At 41.5% G+C, this 24,711-nt stretch overlaps 1 protein-coding gene across 4 annotated transcripts in view; it reads right to left on the bottom strand.

Annotated features, from left to right (window-relative positions):
* CDK6 (cyclin dependent kinase 6) overlaps positions 1–23,840 on the bottom strand; it is a 133,704-nt gene extending 109,864 nt beyond the window's left edge. For 2 of the 4 annotated variants that reach the window (XM_027749095.2, XM_039379989.1), the window contains exons 1-2: positions 23,668–23,840; positions 21,119–21,609 (exon numbers count right to left, since the gene is read on the bottom strand). In XM_027749095.2, the coding sequence (XP_027604896.1) occupies positions 21,119–21,351 (233 nt within the window). In that variant the 5' untranslated portion in view covers positions 21,352–21,609; positions 23,668–23,840. Of the gene's footprint in view, positions 1–21,118; positions 21,610–22,563; positions 22,588–23,087; positions 23,503–23,667 lie in introns of those variants that run through there. The other 2 variants (XM_027749097.2, XM_027749099.2) reach the window with 2 other exon arrangements.
* Positions 23,841–24,711: the final 871 nt, after the last annotated feature.

A 24,711-nucleotide genomic window follows, 5' to 3' on the forward strand; every position in this document is an offset into this window, starting at 1 on the left:
ATATCACAGCCGTTCCCAAGGTGTTTATTTCAGCTTTTTTAAAGTAATTCCAATACAAATTTGAGTACAAGCTCTTGCTTTTTATAGATGCATGGAGGAACCTAAAAACCAAGAAGCAGCTACTGTAGAAGATGATAGAAGAGGTCCTATGTTTTGGTGCTTACCATCAATCCAGGGACTGCTGTTCCTGAAAGACCTTTAGGTTACTCTACAGCTACAATTCTACTGGAGGATGGTGGCTGTACTCAAAAACCATGTGCTGTTTGAGTCTAAGTTAACCATTCAGTGTAGACTCAGCCCTCAGGAATAGAAGCAATCACAGTCTGACTGACAGTACTCCTAACGGGCAAATCTAGTTGTCAGAGACACTGAACAAGTAAGGTAAGGGGCCTTTCTAAATGCTGTAAATATATCAGAGCTCTGATGATGCTGCTACCACTTCCCAGGAAGAAGGAACAGTACTGGCAGCACCTGAGAAGAGTCCAAAGCTGTGCTGGTGATGGTGAGGAGGAGGGGAGAGAGAGCAATAGGTGCAAAATATTTTGCTGTGGTTCTATTACAGGCGTTAAGTATTGTTACAGTGATTTTTGAGACACTGACACACTAAAGCCTTGTAAGAAGACACATTTCTATGTTTCATAGGTAGAGTTGGGACCACGCAGTTTATATTTCTAACAGAAGGATCAAGAGCTGATTTTAGAGAGGAAAAGTTCCACAGTTCAACAATACTGTGAACTCCACCGCAAAAGAATAGAAAACAAAAGGAAAAAAAAGTCTTAAGAAAAATAAAATGCTAAATTGGCTAAAGTTGACAATAATGATAGGCATAAAGTAAATACATAGTTAATAAAGAGAGATGTTAATTTGAAAATAAAATTAATTCTTTTTATTCCTTTGAACTGTACTGTTCTAATGTATTTAAAAAATTATTAAGGAAATCTGTGGACTCTTTAATGTAACATGCTGTATACCCACGTATTAAAGAAATTAGCAGACACAGGAGTAAACCACAGTAAAACATTGTATGGTTCACTGTCATGCCCATTTGTTTGTATTTGAGTTTATTATTATGTATTATTTCTTAAATACACTATTCTTGTCTCTCTAAATGGCATTATACCAAAGGAAATCCTTGGTAAGAGAATGAAACAAGCACGATTGGGAAATCAGGTGCAAACTTTTAACAGTCTGTTCACTGCTATGACAGAATGGTCAGTTGACATAACACAAACTTTGAGTAGCATTTTACGAGATTTTGTTAGATCTCTCAGTACAAAAATGCAATTTTGGAGTTAGGGTAGTAGTGTGCAGAGTAAACCTGTCCTAGATCTTGATCTTGCATGATCCACTAGCCCTGAACTCTCAAAGAAATTATGCTGCGCTTAACTTCCAGCATGCAAAAAAGCAAGTAACTTCTAAGGAAGAATATACATCACCTAAAGCTTCATCTGCCTTACCTGTCTGATATCTTTCAGAAATGAAAGCAGAGAAGAAAAAGATAATTCATTGTCTCTGTACAGCAATAAAAGGTCAAAAAAGGTCATTTTTCTCTTCCTTATGCTCAACAAGTCATTACCTGGACAGAGCAGTGTAAATCCCTATATGCCATTTAACCCATATCTGGCTTTTACCCAAGTAGTGAGAACTCTACAACTCGGGGCCCTGCATGCAAGCTCCCCCTTTGCACCTCAGTGTCCTTATCTGTACCACAGTCTCTCCTTCTTAATTTCTAGTTGTCTTTAGTATTCAAGTTAATTCTTGAAGATGGGCATACATCTCTGAAATCTAAGCTTGTGATTTATTCCAAGGAGTTCATCACAATATTTGTTTTTCCTTCAGTTCTGAGATGAACAAAACTGTGAACCGCTGCTTTTCCAGTCTTGGCGCACCAGAAAACAGCAATGGATATGAACAGTTCTTGTTATCTTACAAATGGAAACAGCAATTTAGCACCAGATATTTGAACTGCATGAAAACAACTTCAAAAAATGTCTACATCTGTTGAAATAATCTGTTTATAGATTCACTAGAACTGCTTAAAATTTCCTGAAAATTCCAGCACAAGTGGTTAAGCGGCGAACACAGTTGCCAGATTTAGCAATAAGCCAAGTGAAAATCCAAAACGTGTCTTACATTTTGTGTGTTGATTTCCACACATTTGTCATGCATGAGGCTATAAGATACAGAAATAGAAATGTGGTTCACAGTGCTTTTTGTACACATGGTATGGGAAATTACTTTGATAAGGCTTTGATGCCAGATGTCTTCCCAATAATATTCCCATGTGCCGTGATGCCAGCGGTACCATCAACTTTAGACAAAGGGAATTCCTCCATTCACTTCAGCAAAACCTGGAAGAGAGCACAGTGAACTCAAAACAACCTTCCAACGGTACTGTACAGTCCTGTCACAAGGCTGGTACTGTACAGTCCTGTGGTCCTGTCACCAGGCTCAACATGCTATGAATGACATCCCATCTGCCCAAAAAGTAAACAGTACTCAGGCGTTTCCAAAAATCAAAAGACAAAGGCAATTCCTCACATAGGTAAGAAAAACAAACAGAATCTGGTCAGGTTTTTTGAGGCAGCCAGATCTGTACTCATAAACACTGCCCCTTCTTTATAAGTTGTATTGTAAAAAAAAAAAAACAACTGAGTGGCAGAGAGATAACTTCATGGGAAAAAGAAAAGAGTGAGGGGATATTTATTCTAAAACCAAAGTACCAAAACTATGGGACTAGGAAGTTCAAGTAACAAATTCAGCAGAAGGCAGATTTAAGGCTTGCAAGAAAACTAATAACTTCATTGAATGTATCTGTCTTTGGCTACCCATCATCAGACAGCACAAATGCCATCCATCTACACAACAGCCCAGTAAGCCTGTGAAGCAACCAGTTCTACTCCCCTCTTCAGCTATCATGGAAGAGATACAACTCCTGTAATGGGGCTGCTCAGTGGTTGGTGGTTAGTCTGAATGGGTCATATATTCAGGGGAAAGAAGTAGGTTGGTTCAGTCACTCTGGGGAGGGTACTGCCTCTCCCTGCTTGCTATGGAAGACGCCTAGATGACTAATTTAGACAAGATGCTTAAATTTAACTGAATTTAGAAGAGATGACTCTTTCCCAGGAAGACTATAACTGAGTAATTTTGCTTGGTGGGATTCCAGATTCTGTTCAGTTCATTTTTGAAGATATTTTAAAGTATTTCTTCTCATGGGGAAGTTAAACAAAATGAGAGAGAAGTCAAAATTAAAAAAAAAAAAAGACACCAAAACCGCCTCTGTTCTATTCACTCAAACCTCAAAAACCAGGATCAACCTTAAAAAGCTCAGCACACAAGAGCCTTTACCTAAGCCTCACAAAGTATTTAACTGGCCAGTATTTAACTGGCTTTGGCTCAGGTCCAGAATATCCTTTAATTTGAAAGGGAGTTTCACCTGTGACAAACTTTCAGAATTGAGTTTAATATTCGTGTTGTGAAGAACAGAAACAAATGGGACTAATAAATCTTCAATAGAAATTTACAAGATTCTTCTGGCTTAATAAATTTAGCCAGGGGCAATTGCTCTTAAACACTCAATATATAAAAAGCGATCCTTTTTTCCATTAACATGCAAATTCCTTACACGTTTCATCAGAATTTAAGACATTACATCTTACAAGTTTTTTAAAAGGTGAACTTCACAGTGCTCTTTTTCCCATTCACAGGTGACCATACAAGCTCATTGGCAGTCTTATAATTTCTCCTATCAAGCTGTCTTTTTTTTCATTTTTTAAATTATTTCATAGCACATGCAAAGTAAATTAAAAATGTCTGCTTTTGTAAGATTCTCAGGTGCTTTCATCCTCCAGTTCTTCAGGTCTAATACGTTTCCTCCTTTTCCAGCCAGTTTACATGGCACTGTGAGCCAGCCATTTAAAGATTAGTGCACACGGAGTGAAGTATTCTAGAGGCTGTACAGCTCTTTAAGTATTTCCTTTAAGTTCTTGCACACATATGTAAAAGAAAACAAATTAAAGATTATTTGCAGAGTTTGGCAATGAAAATGAGGTGTTAGTAGTATTTTGAGCTGGCAATAAATTTTATTCGACTGTTTTATTACTTCAGGGCAAAGGCAACTATTTCTTTCAGGCCATCTTTTAGCAGCATGAGATGAGGGTTACATTTTAATGTATGGGTAGTTTTGAAATAAATTCAACATTTTTTTAATCATAGTTTATGTCAGATGTAAATATGTAACAAAACTACATTTTGGTTGTTTTGCAACGTCACCTTTCACATTTCTGAAAGAAGTGAGCAAAATGTAATAAACCTTGCAAAACAGAGTCTGGTTCCTGGAGCACTAAAAGACTTACATCTCGGCAAATGAAAACAAAGTATGTCTACCCAAGCTCTGCCAGCAAATGAGAGTGTGCCCTGTGATGTCCGGGCAGACAGAGCGGGCTCAGGCTGAGCTGAGGGAGGCCCGAGGACAGCAGAACATCATGGCTGAGGCTCCGCAAAGCTAACATGGCTACATGGCTTCCAGCCAGCTCAAGGCATCGGCAGAGTCGGGAGGCATCTGCCTGGGAGTGAGGCAGGGCTGGCTCCCATCTGCTTGCAAATGCTGCATGGACTTACAAAGCAGTGGACACAGATTACTTCAGATCATAGAGCAAGGCAGTGTCAAAACTGTTGAGCTTTAACTCGCCAGGAATTGTCACTTCGGATCTGTCCTGCTCTTACACCGTTCCCTAGGCCAGTATCTACCTTTCACACTTCAGAAAAATGCCGGGTGAGAGACATATATGGATTGTTTTATTAATGTAACTTTTATTTCAAGAATGAGTCATGAGACAATGAGGGCTGAAGGAGCTGCTCCTCATTATTTTCTCTAAACCATCCCCAAACTCACCCTATTTACCTCTGTTTGGAGATACAGCACAAAAATTTATACCACAGCTGATGGTCTTGAGCCTTTGTAGAGCTGACTAAACAGGCAACAGTACACACTAACCAGGACCCAAAGAATCAGCACAGTCTACAGAAGCCTTTTCTGTAGTCAGCTTGCCTACACTAGTGACACACTACTTTTTTTCCCCCTAATTTTCACCTTTTTTCCATTTAACAGAACCAATTACTCCTCCTATCTCTACTTTAGCACTTGCGTTTATCTTCAATTTAAAAAAGTAGTCAAGGAAAAGACAAATTATCACAAAGTATGAAATATATGTAATCATATTGGACATCATTATACATGTACAATTTTTTATATGAATTTTCATGCTTATTGCACCTCAGGCATTTAATTAAGGTGTCACTAAACTACCAATTATATCAACTACTGTATTGTGTAACTTCTGAACTTCTGTGTGAATGAAGAGTTATCAGTGGCACTGGCCTACAAAGATAATTTTTTTTTTCACTGACATGTCCAATATACAATGGAATAGGAGGAGTTAGGAAATAAAATTCCAAACTCAAGGAGTAATTACATTGAATAGATACAGGAAACACATTAAGGAAATATATGATCTTAGATAGTAAAGATATGGCTCCATTAATTGCATGGAGAAAAAAAGACATCATAAAACTGTCAAGATAAGTTAAGTGATTTAGGAAGAAATGTCCCAATTATAAAATAATCTAGGTATTTCGGGTCATCAGTATATTTGATAATCACTTGTAGTCCAAAGTCTCACGTCTCAATGATTTTCAATTAGTATCCCAGTGCCTAGATCACAAGAATATCAGATTGCAATTAAAAAATGAGACCAGTTGCCTGCACAAGAGACATCTATGCTGAGGATGTGTAGATACTGCAGGCCACGGGATGCTTCCCGCAGTCCTGCACGAAATGCAGAGCTAGAATGAGAGCTCCATCCCTGGAGCTTTTCCTTATGGTGCATTTTAGTTTGAGAGCCTTACTGTCATCCCAGGTCCCTGAAGCAGTAGGATATTCGTGAAATAAAACTCCTAAGTTATTCCAGGAAGCTGACCTCTACCATTTTACACAGGATATTAAATAGACCCCAGCTGTCTCCACTTAGGGAGTGACTTAGTTCACATGTTTTATAAAGGTCCATTCAGCTGCTTTCTGAGTTATCGCAGAATTGAAGTGACTTTCTGTGGAGAAAAAGACAAACTATCTGGTGATTTCCCTCACCTACTTTTCGTGCAGGCATATCTTGGTTTTCAAACATCACAACCGGCATCTATATGTTCTAAAATAAGAATCTGTGTCCAGATTATGAAAATATTTGACTGACAAATAACTGTCTGAAGTCCATTGGAAGAAACATAGACAGTGAAACTTTTTGGGTTTTTTTGCTAAATCCAGGAAGACACAGTGGTCTTGGTTTCCATGAGTGCCTCCATGAACATGGATTTAGATTTTCCAAAGCACAAGAACACTTTTTCAGGCTTGTGAAAATGACAGGGATCAAAAGGTTAGAAATGCCAAGATAATCACGTTCATTCAGAAAATTCTGGAGAAATTATTTCAAGAACTCAACAGCCTTTTCAAGAAAAGCCCCCATTTAAAAGCTGACAAATGATATTGCAATATTTTTGTATAAAGGATGTGCTCTGGGATGAATGAGTTCTGGAACTGAGTGACTAATGCAATTAAGGGATGGCAATTTCATGCTTGAAAGAAGACAGATTAAAGTGACCATGAATTTTGCAAGATTTGAAAAATTAAAAAATAGTTGGTACTAAAATGAGACACATAATCCCATCATCTAAATATTGCCTAAAGGCTTTTAAAATATATATTTGTACTGCAAACAAGAGGCAAAAAAAGCCGCCTATTAAAAAAATTAGTTCTGCTGCTTTTAAACATTGACATTCTCTGTTCAGTGGCCTACTGCAGTGGACTGTGCCCCAGTGACGTTAAGCCAATAGATGTTTACTTTTTCTGGATATTGCCCGGGCTCTTTGCCACTGACAATAGAATTTATAATTTTCATTTACTCTTTCCAGAATACATTTAATAAAATTTACTATTTTATTTTACTTAGGAGCAAGATGGCATTTCGATTCTATGTTCCAATTTTCAGTGTCATGGAACCTTTTAAAAACAATTAGTTTCTGGGACTTTTTTTTTCTCTTGACCTTTCAATTTTTTAACTTAAAAAACTGTTCAGACATTTTTAAAGCACAGGCAATAAGCTAATTGCAGTCCTACATGTCTAACAATCCTAATCGATGTTACAAAATAATAACATCCTGGTATAAATGTAGTCAGATCTTGAAATTTTCATGGTTTTCCTTTTCCACATAAATACCATACATATGTAATATGCATATCCAAACAGCTTAACAGAGCAGCCTATTTGCTTTACTACTACTATATTGTTTTAATAGTTCCATAACAAATAAAGCTGTTTTCAAGCCTTGTTAAACCGAGCTATAAAAGAACTAGCTCCAACAGACACCCAACATAAAAAAATGATGGAGCAGAATCTGTTAGTATTATTGACTGATTTTTATTTTGAAGGCTATTGCGGAGCAGTGTGGGCTGACATGTTTTGAGATTATGGAAGAATAAAAATTCCCTCAAAATTATTCTCTAAGATAAAGGTATAACACTACTGTTCTTCAAGAACCCAGGTCTTCAATAATTCAGATGGGAATATAAGTTAGACACCAGAATTTTCCAACTATTTGCCCTTGTACAATCATGTAATTTGCTCAAAATTAATTTGAGGCAATGAAACTATGTACAGCATCAGAATTTTACCAGTAATGACAATTTACCAATAACTAGCTCACTCAGTGGCAAATCCTGTACAAGACCAGTATGGCAGAGTAAAGGGTAATGACAAAAAGAGAAACCACAACTGAGAAAGCTTTGAAAGGTGCCTTAAACTACTTGTAGACTGCATGAGCAGCCATTTCCAACACATATCTTCAATTACTTTTCCTCTCATAAAATATTAACAACTTTTTACCAAAATGGCTTCTGCTGGAGCTTAAAATTGGGTGCAAGATAAGCAGGCAATGCCCACCCATCCCAGATACATCCTGTTCCCTTTAGTACTTTAATGCCAAATGCAAACTAGAAACAGATTGTTCGAAGTCAGTACATCTCACAGAAACCCACACTCTGCTATTAGGGAAAGTACATAATTTTTGCCAATTGATGAAAGAAGTGTCTTGTACAAGCTCTTACCAACAATCCATATGCTACAGACTTCGGTAAAAAAATAAATTCCACTGTAAAACTAATTTCTTCTTCCATCTAATTTCTCATAGTCTAAGTACTCTCTGATATCAATGCTAGTTCTTTGTTCCCCCAACCCCAAAATAATTTCCTATTTGATTTTGTAACATATGTTATGTGCTGCACAAAGTCCCTACTTAGCGTTTCCACTTTTCACCCTCAAACTTTACTGACTGGCATTAATCTCATTGAGCTCTAGCAGGCTACAGTTGGGTGACCACTCTGAATTAGAATCATAGAATGGTAAGGGTTGGAAGGAACCTTAAAAGATCACCTAGTGCCAAACCCCCGTGCCGTGCACAGGGACACCTTTCACTAGGCCACATTGCTCAGAGCTCCATCCAACCTGGCCTTGAACACTTCCAGGGATGGGGCAGCCACAACTTCTCTGGGCAATCTGTTCCAGGGCCTCATCACCCTCACAGTAAAGAATTTCTTCCTAATATCTACGCTAAACCTACTCTCGATTTGAATCCATTCCCCCTTGTCCTGTCACTTCATGCCTTCATAAAAAGTCCCTCTCCATCTTTCTTGTAGGCTCCCTTCGGGGACTGGAAGGCTGCAACTAGGTCACCCCCAAGCCTTCTCTTTTCCAGGCTGAATAATCCCAATTCTCTCAGCCTTTTCTCGTAAGACAGATGCCCATTCCTCTAACCAAATTGGTGGCTTTCCTCTGGACCCAATTCAAACAGGTCCATGTCCTTCCTGTGCTAGGTACCCCAGGGCTGGATGCAGCACTCCAGGTGGGGTCTCACCAGAGCAGAGCAGATGGGCAGAATCACCTTGCTCGACCTGCTGGTCACGCTGCTTTTGATGCAGCGCAGAACACAACTGGCTTCCTGGGCTGCAGGTGCACATTGCCAGCTCATGTCCAGCCTCTCATCTACCAGCACCCCCAAGTCCTTCTTGGCAGGGCTACTCTCAATCTGTTCATCCCACAGCCTGTATTGATAACAGGGGATGCCCTGACCCAGCTGCAGCACCTAGCACACGCTTGCTCTGCATTCACAATGGGGATACTCTAAATGAGAAGGATGAAGTATACTTTTAATATTCAGTTGGTTAAATTTAAGAGTCTGCTCACAATTATCTTACAACCCTGTTTGTTACGTATGGCTATTTGTACCTTTTGTGAATCCACCATGATACACTGGAGCACAGCCATAAAAAGGGTGAAGAAAGTTTGGTGTCTCTCTTTGACGTTCCCCACTCCTCCAGAGAGTTTGAGGATGCAATACTCTTAAACTGACCTGCTATATCTAGCAGCCAGGAAAAGGTTATAGGTCAGAAGCAGCAACCAGGATTTCCAGTGACAGGAAATAGCATCACACTAAGGAATGGCATATGACCCAAGTGACAAAACATGCCGCTACAACTCTCTATTTAAGTACCTACCATTTTAAATCTAAGCTTTTTCATATAATTCCTCTTGACAGTTAAATTTTTGATTACTTTTTGTTTCTTAATCTCTCTTTTCTAAAGTCTATTGTTACTACATCAAGTTTGGGAACCACCCCTTTCCCAAGGATATCAGATTTAATTATTGTGGCCACTATGACTGTGTGTCTTGACTATTAGAGTTTCTTCAACCAGCTTTGCAAGTTCCTTCAGGTTAGGTAGAGAGTGATCTCTCTTTTTTTTCCAGGAACAGTTGCTTCAATGACAGTTTAAGTTTTGACTTTAAACCTTGTCTATTATGAACAGTGGTTGAAATTGTCCTTTATTACTGTTTTAGTAAACTCAATTGACTTTACAGCTTCTTCCAGAATTACAGGCTCAATACCCTTTCACTGATCTAGAGGATGGCAGAAGATTCATATTTTCTTATGACTTAAGCTTTGCTTCTGCAGAATAGTCTTGTTTACTCTAAACTTTAGGTTACTGGAGTAAATTTCTGTATTTCCTTACAGACATTGCAGTATCCTACTAATTTGGGATGTTCCAATATACTTTAAATGTCTTCTAAGAAGACTCCCTCATCAGTGTCATTCACCTGTCTACAATTTATCTACAGCCACAAGTACCTTTCATTTTCAATCAAACAGGTTACCCGACTCTTCTGTGCAAATCCTAACTATTCTTGCTGTTGTACTGCCAGGATCTTCAGTTCCAGTCTCATTTCTGTTTGCATGTTTTCACTACTGCATAAACATTTGCCTTTGAAATAACTGACTTCTCTAACAGATGTTTTAATCTGACCACATAAAATTAAGAAGTAATGAAACCTTCTTGAGTTCTTAAGAACAGAGGCAATATGAATAATAAGCAGCATAGAATTCAGTAATGCCAGGTAACACTTTTTTTGTCTTAAATGATGTTACAAACGTAGCAATATGATGAATGGGATTCTGTACAATGAAGAGATACAGGTGGCTCAGTTTTGCAGAAGTACTGACTTGTCTGGGCCCTTACAAGAATGCCAAATCTTTTAAGTTTAATGAGACATTTAATTCTGATTTTCAGACTACAGTCATTGATTCCAACCTGTCTGGATATGGGTATTACTGCTTTGATCAAAACTTGTTGCTCGGCTTTTCATAAAAAGCAGAGAGAAACATTAAGGCAACAAATTGATTAGAGATGTCTGCGAGGAAACCACAAAGATCTGTGGGTAGGCCTATCTCCATTAACAATCTTGAAGGTTATCTAAGGATAAACAACAAATTAGTTAAAAGTGCAGATGCTGCTCAATCTCTATGTCATAAAGCTCACAAATACAAACAAAGTCTGTCGATAGATGAAGTTAGCAAAACAAGATTCACTTTACCTCTACTTCCTAGTAGAGAAAAGTAATACAGGTCATTAACTTTCACTGAAGGGAGCTGGAAATCAGTAATAAAGGTCCTAGTGTTGTGCTAGCGAGTAACATTAGATATAAACTTTCAATGCTGTACAGTAATCAGAAAGTCTCTAACTGTAGCTCCAGAGGCATTTGCATTTGCATTTGAAGAAGAGATGTATACAGCACTGAAATGATTGTGTCTGTGATGCAACCTGGAGTTCCAGGGTAAGCACAGCACTGCACAAAATGCTTAGGGGAAAACATAGAGGATATTGAGTATTTCAGAGGATACATACTAAGCTAGAGAGGAATTATTTGTGGTGCTAAAAGGGAGTGTAATTAGAAGGAGTGAAACAGAAACTCTGTCAACAGAAGGTCAACAGAAAGTCAACAGAAACTCTGAATCCAGATCAGTGAAAAACCTCCTAATGACTAAACTATTTTTATACCCCAGTTTGGTGAACTCAATAGTTGCAGCATCTAAAATGTAAATGGTGAAGTCTCAAATGTGCATGCTTGATAGGACACCTCTGCACAGTCTGCCTGTCCTAATGCATTTTTGTTCATCTTAAATTACGACTTTATGATTTGAACAACCAGAGCTGTTTGAATCAGTGTAGATCTATGGACCTTAAATTCACCAGCAGAAACTCGAGCCTTAAATTTGCAGCTGGATTACTGGATTAGCTGGAAGATATGTATGCAATTTTGTCATTAGTATCAAGTGTTAGGCTGGTCACATAAATGAACAATTAACTATGCATATTGCTTTTCAGAACATAATACAAGAGCAGCAGAAGCTCTTCCTTCAGCTATAATCTTCAGGTTAAAATACTGTATATATGATGATCCACTACGGTAAAGTCAGAGCACTTACAGATAAGAACCATATTTTCTAGAGAATACCAGTTGACTATAATTTATTGAAGGGCTGTCATTTATTATGAGATACATTTATATTCTAGACAGCCACAAGAGTTTTCCTAGAAAAATTATGTCATTACCAGTGAGGGAAACTCAAAAGCAAAAGTCATATATTATACATAATACTGTAAATCTGAATTATCTAATTTTATCTTTAATATGCAACTTAAAGAAAATCACAGTATATTTATATGATGAGAAAAAGGGGTAGAAGGTCAAAACTCAGAGAATGACAATGTGGGAATCTTACTAAGACTTACTCACGCTGATATAATGTATCTATGAGAATCTCACCGTATTTCTCTTAACATGCTGGATTTTATAATAACTTTATTCAAAATGCTGTTGCTAGGCATGTTTAAGTTTGTTGTAAATAAACGACTTTCACATCCTATATATATTTTTAATATCACAGTGTTTTTTAAAAATTGTATGATTCTGCATTTCTATGTGTTAAACATTTCCAATTTTTTTTGTAGAAACACTCATAAGGAGTCCAATTCCTTGTCATAATCAGAGAAAGTTAAACGTGACATTCAGTGGCTTTACAGCCTTCCTTTTCTATGGGGAAAGAGCAGAGTGGGCAAGGTTCTCTAAGGCCGTTTCACTTCAGTGGTAGCTGTGTGTCCAAATGAGTCCTCCCCCAAACATCTAAGCACAGTCAGTACATTCCCAACTCCTACTGCCAAGTTAAAATGAAAACGGTCTTAGTTCAGTAATGATTGAGGTGGTTTGCTCTAATCAAATTAAACCAGCCAAATGTTCTTTTCAAAGGTAACTGTCTACTCTGCAGCTGTATGCAAAATACCACATCAAATGTGGAAAAAAAAAAAAGTGATAGAATTCTATCCTTACAGTAGAGCTCTGGCTCCACTGATGAAGAGAAACAAAAGCACCAGTGCAGCTAGGAATTACGATCACAGAAAGCTCCTAGAAATATGTTAACTTAAGAAACGGTGAACAAAGTACTGAAATTTCCAGTTTATAATTAATTGATTTCAGGGAGAAGGGAATTCTCTAGCATTGTTAAACAGCAATTTATCACAGCGACTACACTTCAAATAGATATTAAAAGACTAGCCAAAGCTTCACATAAAAGAGAGAAAAAAAATCACACAGGCTTTTCCATTCTAGTTCTCACTCAGTTTCTCTGTTTCTATCAAAATATGTAACATTCTGCACTGACTAATGTTTCAAAAGTCCAAACTCAATAGGTTTCACTTAAACTCAGTATGATTCATCTGCACTAGAACTGAGTTTTCAATCATTAAATACAGGAAATTCCTGCAAAGATGAATTAATGGCTGAGATAGTTTTTTGGGGTTTATTTTCTTTTATTAAGAGAAGATCATCTGTTAATGATAATCCAGAGTGATAAACAGTCAGTGTTAGTATGAACCCTTTTAAAACAGTATGGAACTTTTTGCTCGGTCTGTAGATTGTTTGCTAGGTATGTCATGGGAAATGCACCCTAGAGCAACGCTACAAATATCAGCAAACTGGCACACCCTGCATTTAGGTATGTGAAATCACTTGGTCCTTCTGAGACTAGAAAGCCATCTTCTTCTAAAACCCTAAAAAGACATCTAAAGTATCATATGGAAGAGTGTTGTTAGAATTTTAAGGTTTAATTTCAAAAGGATTATTTAGTGGAATATTTCCTTCATTTTCTAAGGATGAGACAAATTTTCAAAGGTGAAAGGTAAATAAATAAATAGGAAAACCAATACAATAATTTGGATGCAATGAGGTATTTTGAAAGAGTTCAGAAATCAACAGACATATTTCCACTCTTTGATGATCATCTCATCAAAAGCTTACCAAATGGTGGTTTCCCAAATGGAAAATGTCAAAGTATACAATGGAAAAAACCACTCCTTGGAAAATTCTGAAGTGGTTTATTTATCAATGCCTTACAGTTTAAAGGTATAACTGTTAAACAATCACGCATGCATGCTTACAAGTATTTTTCAGAATTTAAAGAGATATCAAGAACGGGAATAGGTGGGAAAATTTCCTCTCTTTTAAAAGAAAAAACTCAGCTTAGTTATATATGTATATGGGCACAGTTATCTTTCGATAATTTGTTAGATCATTAAGAAACAAGAGTGAAAAGCAAATCTTCTGTATACAGCAAAGTTTTGGAATGAGCAGCAACTTTTATTTTACTTAGTGTTATGAAATTTCACAAAATAATTTTAAAACTTCAGAACTAAATTACATCACCTAAGAATTACCACAAAGACAAGTAATCACTCTTGATGTCAAATTCACATTACTGCTCCATCAGGATAGTTGTATTACTTACTCTGTGCAATTTAACTTTTAATAGAACCATTCTCTAGAAATAAGGCTTTAATCTAATACATGATAAGAATCAGTATCTGTGATTCATATTCTAATGTATATTGTCCCTGAACTCTATTCAGAAAGTCTTAAAATTCAGTGCACTCTTCATGTCATAGGTCTTTCCATTTGATAATGCACTTAGATTTGTGCTAAGCTTCACACAATGGCTTAAATCCCACCAAGTGTACCTGAGTGACTCACTCGGTGCTTTGCTAAGTCACAGCCTCCAGCTCCAGACTACTCTCTTTCAAACATCTGGAAAGCATCACTTTTCTTCTCCCTGCTTTGTTCCACACTTCAGCCAGAGGTAGATACCATCAAGCAAACCAGAAAGTCCCAGTGAATCTACCTTGGTTCCTGCTTGTGAGTGTGGACCATCCATTTTCTTGTTCTTTTCAAGGCTCAGTTTTGAATCCTGGATCCCACTCCATTAACCCTGGGGATGCTGATGCCTCACCTGGCAGTCACAGCCTGCCACCAACAATCGTTGTGGCAAAATGAGTTGGTTTTCCATTCTGTGCAAGACCCAGCAAAACTAGACGTCTTCAAGAACAGCAGACACAACCATCCGCAGATCAAAAGAAGGCAGGGAGCACTGGATATAATCTAAAATGGCTAATATTTACTCTCACAAAGACTGGAAACATGTTTTTCGTAAAAAGCTTAGATTCAGAATAAGATAAAATACTTTTCAGAAAAAGCTCTTGTACTCCCTCCAGAAACTGAATTTCCTAAGGCTCAGAAGTCTATTTCGTATTCAACCCTTCCTTCCTGATGTGTTCTTATCTTGTCCTGTTTCTGGCAGATCATGTATTCAAACTACATCATCACATCCATAACTAATAAACAATTCATATGGACAGGAAGAATATCACTTATTTTCCCTGTACATGCTCATTCTGTGTATTGTAAGGTTGCAAGCAAATGATGACAGGCCAGCATTCATGTGCAGTCTCTGTCCAATGGTCTCTGCCAACTTAACAAACTTCTCCAAGTCCCACCTACCACCAAACTCTATTCAGTGGCAACCACAACATTCCCCTCTGCCCTCCTGCCATCAGAGAAGCCATATTTCCAGGCCAGCAGTCCCTCCCTCCCCAAGACCTTTGCAGTGTCCCTTCTCACAGTAGGTGGGCAGCGCAGGGACTGTCTCCCTTTCTCTCTGACCACCACTGCTCTGCAGCCTGGAAATGCTTCTCTCCCGCCAAAGCACTTCCTGTCTTCACATCTGCCTTGAAGACCATCCTGTTTGTGTTAGACTAAAATCGATTCCGAGGCTCATTCAGTTTTTCCTTCCCATTACTCATCCACCATTTTTACCTCAGCTGCGATTCATCTGCCACACTAATACTTGGCAAGTGTCAAGTTCAGTTTCTGTTCCACTCCATCCCTGCATCTTATTTTACTCTTTCTGTGTGCAAGACAATCCCTGCAGCTAGCAATGCAGGGGTCACCATTTCTTTGTCTCCTGGGGCCTGCCAGATGCCATATGAGTGGTGCTACACAAAAATAAATTGTATCGCACAAAACAGTGCACTGCTGATGTGCAAGAATGACTTCACACACTAGAAGTTTAACATTAGCTTGGCAGAAAAAGGAAGTAAGGAAGGAAGCAGAATTCACTAGAGACAAACACCCCCCAAAATAGAAATGTTTCACTTGACAGGATGGAACATCTCAATGATTTTAAGAAGATCATCCTTTAAACTTATTAACAGTACGGTAATAAAGTCAGAAGCCAATATTGGCATCACCACAAAATGGAAAGAGAAGTAAAATTAACTACCGCCTTTTGAATATTTTTCCCTCTCTATGTTCCTCCATCATTTCATTTCAACAAAGAGAAAAAAGCAAAACAACTACACGTTCAAATTGCCTCGCAAAAGGTTAGCTAGGTATTGATGAGCTGCTATACACATGTTCTGAATGCTTTATCAGGTCAGACAGGGGACGTTAAGATACTTATAAAAAGATACCTTCTAAGTATAGGGAAATTTTAAGCAGCAAACCTTTTATACAGTTCTGGGACCTTTGAGCAAGGTCAAGTAAGTGATGGTCTTTATGTCAGGGTACAATAGGACCGGGGAGTGACGTGTGCCCAAACCTCTCCCCCCCACACTCAGACTGCCTTGCCAAGGGAAACAGTTGATGGGCTCCATCAAGCACCCAAGTGTAAACCAAGAGATAACATCATGGACCACTGGACTGCAAAAGTAAGGAAAAGCAGTATGAGAGTACTGCTGTACCTCAGAGGGCAGTTTATGCTGTCATTTATGGATATAAAGTAACATAAAACCTTGAACATGGCATAATTGTGCAAATACTCATAACTACTGTGTTCTCCCTCCACTGATTTGTATACCAAAAAGAGTGAGGAATAGAGTTAGACTTCAACTAGGTGCATCATTCTGTTTAACCTAAATCAATCAGCTGGAGCATCTATTTTGCAAGTTAACAGGAAGGAGAGTATTAAGATTTTTAATTCCTTCTTATATGGCTATAATCACCTTGAATGGCAAGATTTCTGACACTTACTTTTGAAATAATAACCCAGATTAGATTACATTGTAATAGGTCATATTCAATATAGTGTTGGTAATTTTAAAATCGAACACTTACTAACCCATGAAAATACTAAAGAAGTTGTATTAATTAAAAAATTATGAGATAGGAAGCAAAAATACACAGCTTTGCAGCTTTGTTCTATTTGCTTAAGGTTTAGTACTATTAAAACTGTTGAATATAAACAGGATAGAAAACAAGCATGGCAAGAATTACAGTTATCTGTCTTGCATATCACCTTCCCAGAGTGTGAATTCAGTTTGATGGATGATTAAGATTAGGGGAAAATTATTCCTCTGATTACCAGCAGGAGAGAGATAAACTGAATGCAATATATAGCTGAATTTAGCATTATAATCACAAGAAGAATTTTTACAGATATATAGCATCATGGAATACTCCTAGTTTTACACACAAGAGTTTCCTGAATCTAATGTGTCATTTACTCCTGGCAAAGTCTGTTCTTTATCTACATATATTTAATTTTGCCCAAACAGAACAGCACTAAACTATGTAAGCGCTGGACCAATTTTTGCCAGATTTACTTATTGTATGTAGTAAAGTTTTAGTAAAGCACTACATCTTATGATCTGAAAGGTGAGCTAGAGGAGCATCTTAATCACCCTACCAGTTAAAAGGGACTTTTCCAAGCCTATGACGGACCTAGTTTTAAAGGAATTCACAGTAATATTTACTTTTGAAGATTCTATTTTTAACTTTGGTTTGTGAAGATAAATAGAGTAAGGCGTTCTGGTGGAGAGGAACTCTATACAAAGGGTCAATGTGAACAGGAGAGGATTTTAAGCACATTGCAATTATCCTTTTAACTGCATTTTCCCATGCCTTTCTATACACCATTCTTGACAGTGAAAAATTTTAGATCAGTCCTCAAGGCCTTACTTCCATTATAGTTCAGAGACTTCCACTAACATCACTTTTCTGTTGAATATCTTATTTCCTTTTGATTCTTTTCTTACAACTTTTTTCTTTATTCTGCAGTGAAATCTTATCTCATTTCATGATCTATCATTGTAAAAGCACCTGTGCTGCAAAAAATGCATCTCTTCACTGTATGAATACAGACTTGGAACAAAGGAACATGAAACAAACTTCTCATAATTAGCAAGCAGTAGCATGGAAAACTATGATAAATATTGTGTTTAAAATTATTTTGTGCTATTTAGACATTTCTCCTTTACATAGAAAATTCTCTTCCAATGCTAATGCCAGGCACTAGGAATCAGTTTTGGCTCTAGCCATTTCTCAGATGAAGTGAATCTACAATCACTATGACAAACCTGCAGTAGCAATGCTGGTTCTGAATCCTGGTTCTACGACCAACAAAGCCATGGAGCTCTACTTCTGCCTGGTAGCACTGGGGCTTTCCTTCTGAAACTGTTCTTCATGTTTAGCACCACTTTATGGCGACAGAGAAGCCCTGGGCTGCTGTGCTCCACATTTGAGTTGAGCATGACACTCAGCCTAAGTTCATGTGGCTTGTGATTTCTGCCACTGCCATCAGCTGATGCCAGAGCACCACAGCTGAGCACAAGGTGTATGAGGCTCATCGCTTTAAAAGTCTAGGCTTTGACTCACAGAATGACTACTGGTTGGCATTGAGCAACTCACGGATCACACATGCCACTACTCAGAGGTAACAGATACAACACATTCGCAGTTCCAACTGAGTTCTCTCAGGCTAGTTACCTGTAATATTCAGAAAAAAGCTCGGATATCCCCTCAAAATCAAAAACATTTGATCTTAAATATTGGTGTTGTTATCCTAGTGCTCTGAAAACAATGTACATTTTAATCCAGTATGCAGACAATGCATTTGGCATTGTTTTTATTTAGTAGCCTGGCCATGACAGCAGCTTCCAGAATGCATGCCCAAACAATGAACATTTTTTGAGCACAATATGTTCAATAATTAAGTAGAGTTAGGTCAGCAACTCAAAACTGCTGATCTTCTTTTACAGTATTTCCTTTTCTCTGAGTATATTTACATAATACAAAAATAGATGTTTAATTTCAATAAATTGCAAACTCTTCTACTTTATTTTGTAACAGAACTGGGCCATTTAAATATTCTCAAATATTTCTTCTATTTTAAGGATATGATTTCAGTCACTCCAAAGGGCTCTACAGATTAAAAACATGCACAAAAGAGGTGAGTTTTTGAATAGCATTCCTCACATTTTAGAAGAGATAATGTTTGAAATGCCTCATCTTCCCCTACTTGTTTGTGGAAAAAGATGTGCAACCAAGATCCCAGGCACCCTGATTCATCACAGACCAAGTCCTTGTGTCTGAAATGCTGCTTATGGCAAAAAGCACAGGCTTCACAACACCACTATGAGGACCTGAAACACACTTTCAGAGATCTTTATATTGAAATTACATTCTCATATTGCTGGTTGAAATACTTACTGCTTTGCAGAGAATTAGTTTTCATTCAAACTTGTAAAAATATTTGAAGCTTCAATGTATTTATGCAACGATCTGTCCAGATTCAACTGCACTTAAACCAAGCAAAAGAAGCCTGCAGCTGCACAGTCAGTTCATCAAATAGCTCTTTGGAAAACAAGAACTTTATTTTCATGATTTTGCTGAATTCAAGACTAGAAAGCTCTTAAAAAAAATCTTTTACTTCACATGGAAAGACCTCAATGGCAGAAAAATTCATAAGTATTGTTACGTTGAATTATTCCCAAACAAGGTTTACACTTTCCAAATGTGTAAATGTCTAAACCTGGACAACTGAATCCTCATTTACTCTCATAAATTAATGGGCTGGATTTCAGAGATTTTGAGAACTCCCAATTATCTCTCTACTGCCAAGGAAGAACTTTGTGCGCACTCCTCCGTAAACAGAGCCCCTCGATATGGTGATCAAATGTATGTTGTCCACCTAAAGATATCCCCACTTTTAAAATTTATTTACTAAGCCCCTGGCATTACTAAGTGCCAGGCAAAATAATGGTTATTAAGCGAATTGTGGATTTGCTTGATTAGCAGTGGAAGTGTGAGCTGCAGTCTGTATCCCATTGCTCACTGAAGTGAGGCTGATGACACGCACTCCATTATCAGTATTTCGGAATACACACACTTTGCCTATTCAATTTTGACACAAGTAAGACTGCTGCATTATGCTGCCTTAAAATGAACAAAAATTAATTTATCTCTAGCTATTGACTTTTGAGTTTCAAATATTATTTTCTGCCTCATCTTTCCTCTTGCACCTAATAAAACCCCCTCATCTCAGACCCTAAAAAAAGGATTATTACAGGTGCAAAGCATTTTTGAAGGTCACCTCTAACTCCAGCGTCTATTTCTCTAGGCCTGGTGTTAGTGAAGTGCAAAATATTTTCCTTTTGCTATGCAATATATGCTTACAATAACACGAAGAACAGGAAATAGTCTTGCTAAGACAGCACCACCAGCAAGATGCTGACCAGTTTGAAATCACTGCATATCTGGGTATCTGCAAAGTGAACCTTACCTCTCAAAGCTTACAGTATTAATAAAAGATGCTCACGGGCTGCTGAAGGTTTCCGACTATAGAAAAATCTAAGAGGTCAAAGTAGGGCTAGCTTTATCACTGAGAACACATCATTTATCCAGGGTTTATGCTATTGACACGACAGAAAGGACATCCTGGGGTCACTGCCACCATTTTACAAGCAAGGTCTGACACCTGTACTGTTGCATTCTTGACAGCACAATCAGCAGCACATAGTGAAACTAGTACCAGTCAAAGAGGACTCAACCATGAGGCTGCCTGCAAAGCTTCAGGTCTTAAGCTGTTACTTCTGTTTAACATGATAATCTACAGCTCTCTACAAAAGCATCTAAAAAGACAGAATGCACATTTTATTACTGCTCTCACTTTTGCCATTTCTGTAATGAACAAAGCTGCTAAAAATCAGCTGGCTGGCAATACTAATAGCTCAGACAAAAGCAGGGAGTTTTTTTTCATCCTCTCTTATGCCTGAGGAAATAATGTATATATGGCTCCTTGCCCATTCATTACAACACAAGTCACACATCTATGCCTCTGGAGATAGGTGTTTGTGTGTGTGGGAAGCAATGCACAGGGATGAGGTGAGGTCTGGCAGGCAGCACCATCGCCTGTTGAAGCCTCAAACCACACTTCACGTACACAGTTTAGTGCTCACTTCAGCCACAAACCCAAACTAGTGTCCATTCCATTTAGGTCCCCAAACTCTTGCTTGCCCAATTCACGTACTAAACCCAGGACTCCACTGATCAGGACACTGGTCCCACCTCCTCACCTGACCACATTGGGGTGCTCGAACGTCTCCAGGTGCCTCAAAACCGCCACCTCTCGGATGGTAGACACTGGCATTCCCTCCTCACTGGTCTGCACCCGTACCCGCTTCAACGCAACAAAGCGACCTCCGTTCTTCAAGTCTCGGGCTTTGAACACCTTTCCGTAGGCCCCTTCCCCAATCTCGGCCACATATTCATACTGCTGGTCAGCCAGGTTTGTGCTGTCCTTATCCATGCTGGCACCACTCCTCTTCCTCTCGAGTTCCAAGTGCCTTGAGGTGGCTCTCAGTCTCGCTTACTTTCTGAAAACTAGTCCTTTGCTTGCGTTGCAGATAGGCCACGCGCTTCGTACCTCTGCCAGAGGGGCAGTAAGAAGCTCTTGCCCTCCTGTTCTTGTTCCTTTTCTGTACAGTCTCCAATGTGCCTCCTCTTTCAGCCACCAGGACTTATCATACAGTCTTCAGGAGCATTGCCTGTGTAAAGCCAATTAGATCTGAAAGGACAAACCAAGCAAGAAAAGTGAGTTTAGTTTACTTCATTACTTTACATGCAAAGCAAAAACATGGTGGAAAGGAGGATGTGAGCCACGAGGGTGACATATGTATCAACGTCCCTGCATGACTGATACAACAGTACAAAGTTATCACAGTCTGCGCAAAAGGCTATGCACACAGCTACAGAGCAGTGGTGTGCTGAGGGGTTTTACTGAGCAATGGGCTAAATATGACGACCCTGTGACACATGGGTGATGGGGATGGCAGAGCTAACTATGCATGGCTGAGAAGAAGTTACGCCAAAGAACTTTTCTTCATTGCACATGGTGGACTCTTGGAAAGATATCCCATTACTGTCACTTGCTTGCAATTAATAGCATTTAGAGGTTTGTGCCTTGGTCTGCTGTCTCCTGTGCTAAGCCCTTCATGAACACATCATGAACACACTGCAAGAAACAAGGTCCTGCCTCAAAGTGCCTGTGGGGAGGAGAAATACGTACATGTTTAAATGACAATAATACGTTATGGAGCATTGTGTGCTGAGGTAAATTCAGGAATGTGCACTCTAGCCAACTTATCAACAAGCAAGGGTTTTGGCTGTGGATACTGCTACCATTGTATCACCTGCAGTTCCTTGCAAACCAGAATGATGAAAGATGTCCTCAGGAACCGCATGTTCTGCTCTGAGTGCATAAGGCTGGAGAGCAGAAGCAGTTCCTTCTGCATCCAGTTTCATCCACTTTCTGCAGGACTGGGCAAATCCTCTCCCTTCACAAAACTCCATATCAATTCTCTCCCTGCCCCTTTTTAATATAGCAATACTATGACCACGACTGCAGCTCTCTCCCACGCTGCATTTTTACCATGCTAGCATTAAAGAGCTCCAGACAGCTCAGTCGGGGATCCCCTAAGTGGAATCCACGCACAAAGCCAGGGGTATTCCGCACACTTACGCTGATTTTACACCCTAGTTGCAGATGAAAAGAGCAGTCTCGAAGAAACCTGTGCCCGCTGCTCATCCCTTCTCCCCGGCTGCAGCCAGAGGCGGCTCCCTGCCTCGCCGGCGTCAGTTCCCACCACCACAGCCGCCACCGCACCGCCCCAGCCAGCGGACAGCCCCGCGCCACCCTCCTGCAGCATCACCGGGCGACACCGACCGCGGGAGAGTCCCCCGCCCGCCCCCGAGCCCCGGGGGTCCCTTGCCCTCCGCCGAGCCCCGCGGTGCTGGGGGATCCCTGCCCGCCCCCGAGCCCCGGGGGTCCCCTGCCCTCGGCCGAGCCCCGGGGGTCCCCTGCCCTCGGCCGAGCCCCGCGGTGCTGGGGGATCCCCGCCCGCCCCGCTCCCCCCGCGCGGCCGCCCGCGCCCCCCCGGCCCGCGCCGCTCGCAGGGCGCCCCCCGGCGGCGGGCAGCGGCGCCGCGTGTGCGTGGCGGCGGAGCTGGCGGGCCTCTGCCCCGGCGCGGCCGCGTGGAAACTTACCCGTGCTCGCCCTCCCCGGGCACGGCGGGGCACCGGGGCTGCCCCTGGCCCCCGCTGCCCCCACCGCGCCGGCGAGCTCCCCTCCGCGGGCGCCCCGTAGGCGGCGGGGGGTGGCGGCGGGGGACACGCGGGGAGACGCGTCCCCGCGTTTCCTCTCAGCGGATGGAGCGGGGGGGGGGGGCGGCCCGGCTCGGCTCGGCTGCGCGGCAGGACAACGAGGGGACTCCCCCGGCGGCTCCGCCGGAGGGCCCCCCCTCCCCCGTGGTCCCCTCCGCGCCCCCGCGCCGACCCCCAGGGCGTTGCGGCGGCACCGCGGGTTGCGCTGCCCCGGCCCGGCGGCCCAAGGGACTCGCCCGCGGTGCCGCCCGCGGGGGGGGTGCTCGGCGTGGGCTCCCGGGCCGGGCAGGGAGGGGGCAGCGTGTGGGCCACGCCGCAGAGCCGGGTGCGCGGAGCACATGGGCGCCCCGCGTTACCTGGTGTGCGCCACGGTCCCCTGCACCGCCACCGGCTCCCCAAATAATCCTCAGCCCCGGGGGGTGGGTGGGGGGGAGGGAGGGGGTGAGTCCTCTCTAACACAAACCTCCCACTGAGCGAGGCGGGGTGGAGAGCCGGCCTGGGGTCTGCCCCTTCACATGGCGATGTCTCCGGCAGGTCCCGGCAGCGGCCGCCCGGGCCACACAGGTAGCTGCTCCGCGGCTCGGCCGCCCTCGGCTCGCATCCTCCTGCCGCCGCCGCCGGGCTGCACCTTGGCGCAGAAGGAGCTCGCACTCGTCCCCCAGCCCGCTCCTCCCGCCCCCACCCTGCCCGGGGAAAAGGAAAATGCGAAATAAAAATCGCGGCCGGCGGCCCCCGGGGAGCTGCAGCGCCACGACGGCAGCCCCGCCGGCCGCAGCCTGCGGTGCGGGGCTCGGGCACCACCGGCCCTGGGCGCCGCCGCCGCTCCGCCGCTGCCCCGGCGCTGCGCTGCCGCTCCTCGCTCGCTCCCTCGGCCTCTGTTCTGCCTGGGAGCAGCAGCAGCTTGCTGCCTTTTTTTTTTTTTTTTTTTGTTTTTCCCCTCTCCTCAACTTTTTTTTTTTTCTCTTGCTTTCCCACGCTGGCTGAATGTGACTTGACCCCGTTTCAAAAAAGTTTGACATAGTGCTTCAACATTTCCGCATTCCTCCCCGACTACAAAGGCTGCAGCCGCCTCCTTCTGCTTTCTGTCTCTGCTCTCTGTCTTCACACTCAATGAAATCCTTCATGTGCCCCTGCCAAAGGCAGCCGCATACCGCAAGGGTCGCCGCGAGCGCCGCGGCCAGGCATGGCCTGGGGCGAGCGCCCCGGGGGGTCCCGGCAGGGCCCGGCCCGGCCCCGGCCCCGGCCCGGCCCCGCCGGGCTTGGCGCTGCACGGGCGCGGGCTCAGCCGGCTGCGGCAGCACTGAGAGCCCTGACTCATTCCTAGAGCTCCGCGTGCGAGGCGCTGGGAAATAACCCTTTTGGGGTTTCGGGTTTGGTGTTTCCACCCCCCCCCTCCCCATCCTGAGAAATAACCTTTTTTTTTGTGGGGTTTTTTTTTCCTTCTTTCTCCAAAACATCGCGGATTCTTCTGTGCTTTTTTTTTTTTTTTTTTTGACTACTTTCCGTT

This window comes from Pipra filicauda, unplaced genomic scaffold (genome assembly GCF_003945595.2).
Source record: "Pipra filicauda isolate LSUMZ 115617 unplaced genomic scaffold, ASM394559v2 scaffold105_size2325265_pilon, whole genome shotgun sequence".
Lineage (NCBI taxonomy): Eukaryota > Metazoa > Chordata > Aves > Passeriformes > Pipridae > Pipra > Pipra filicauda.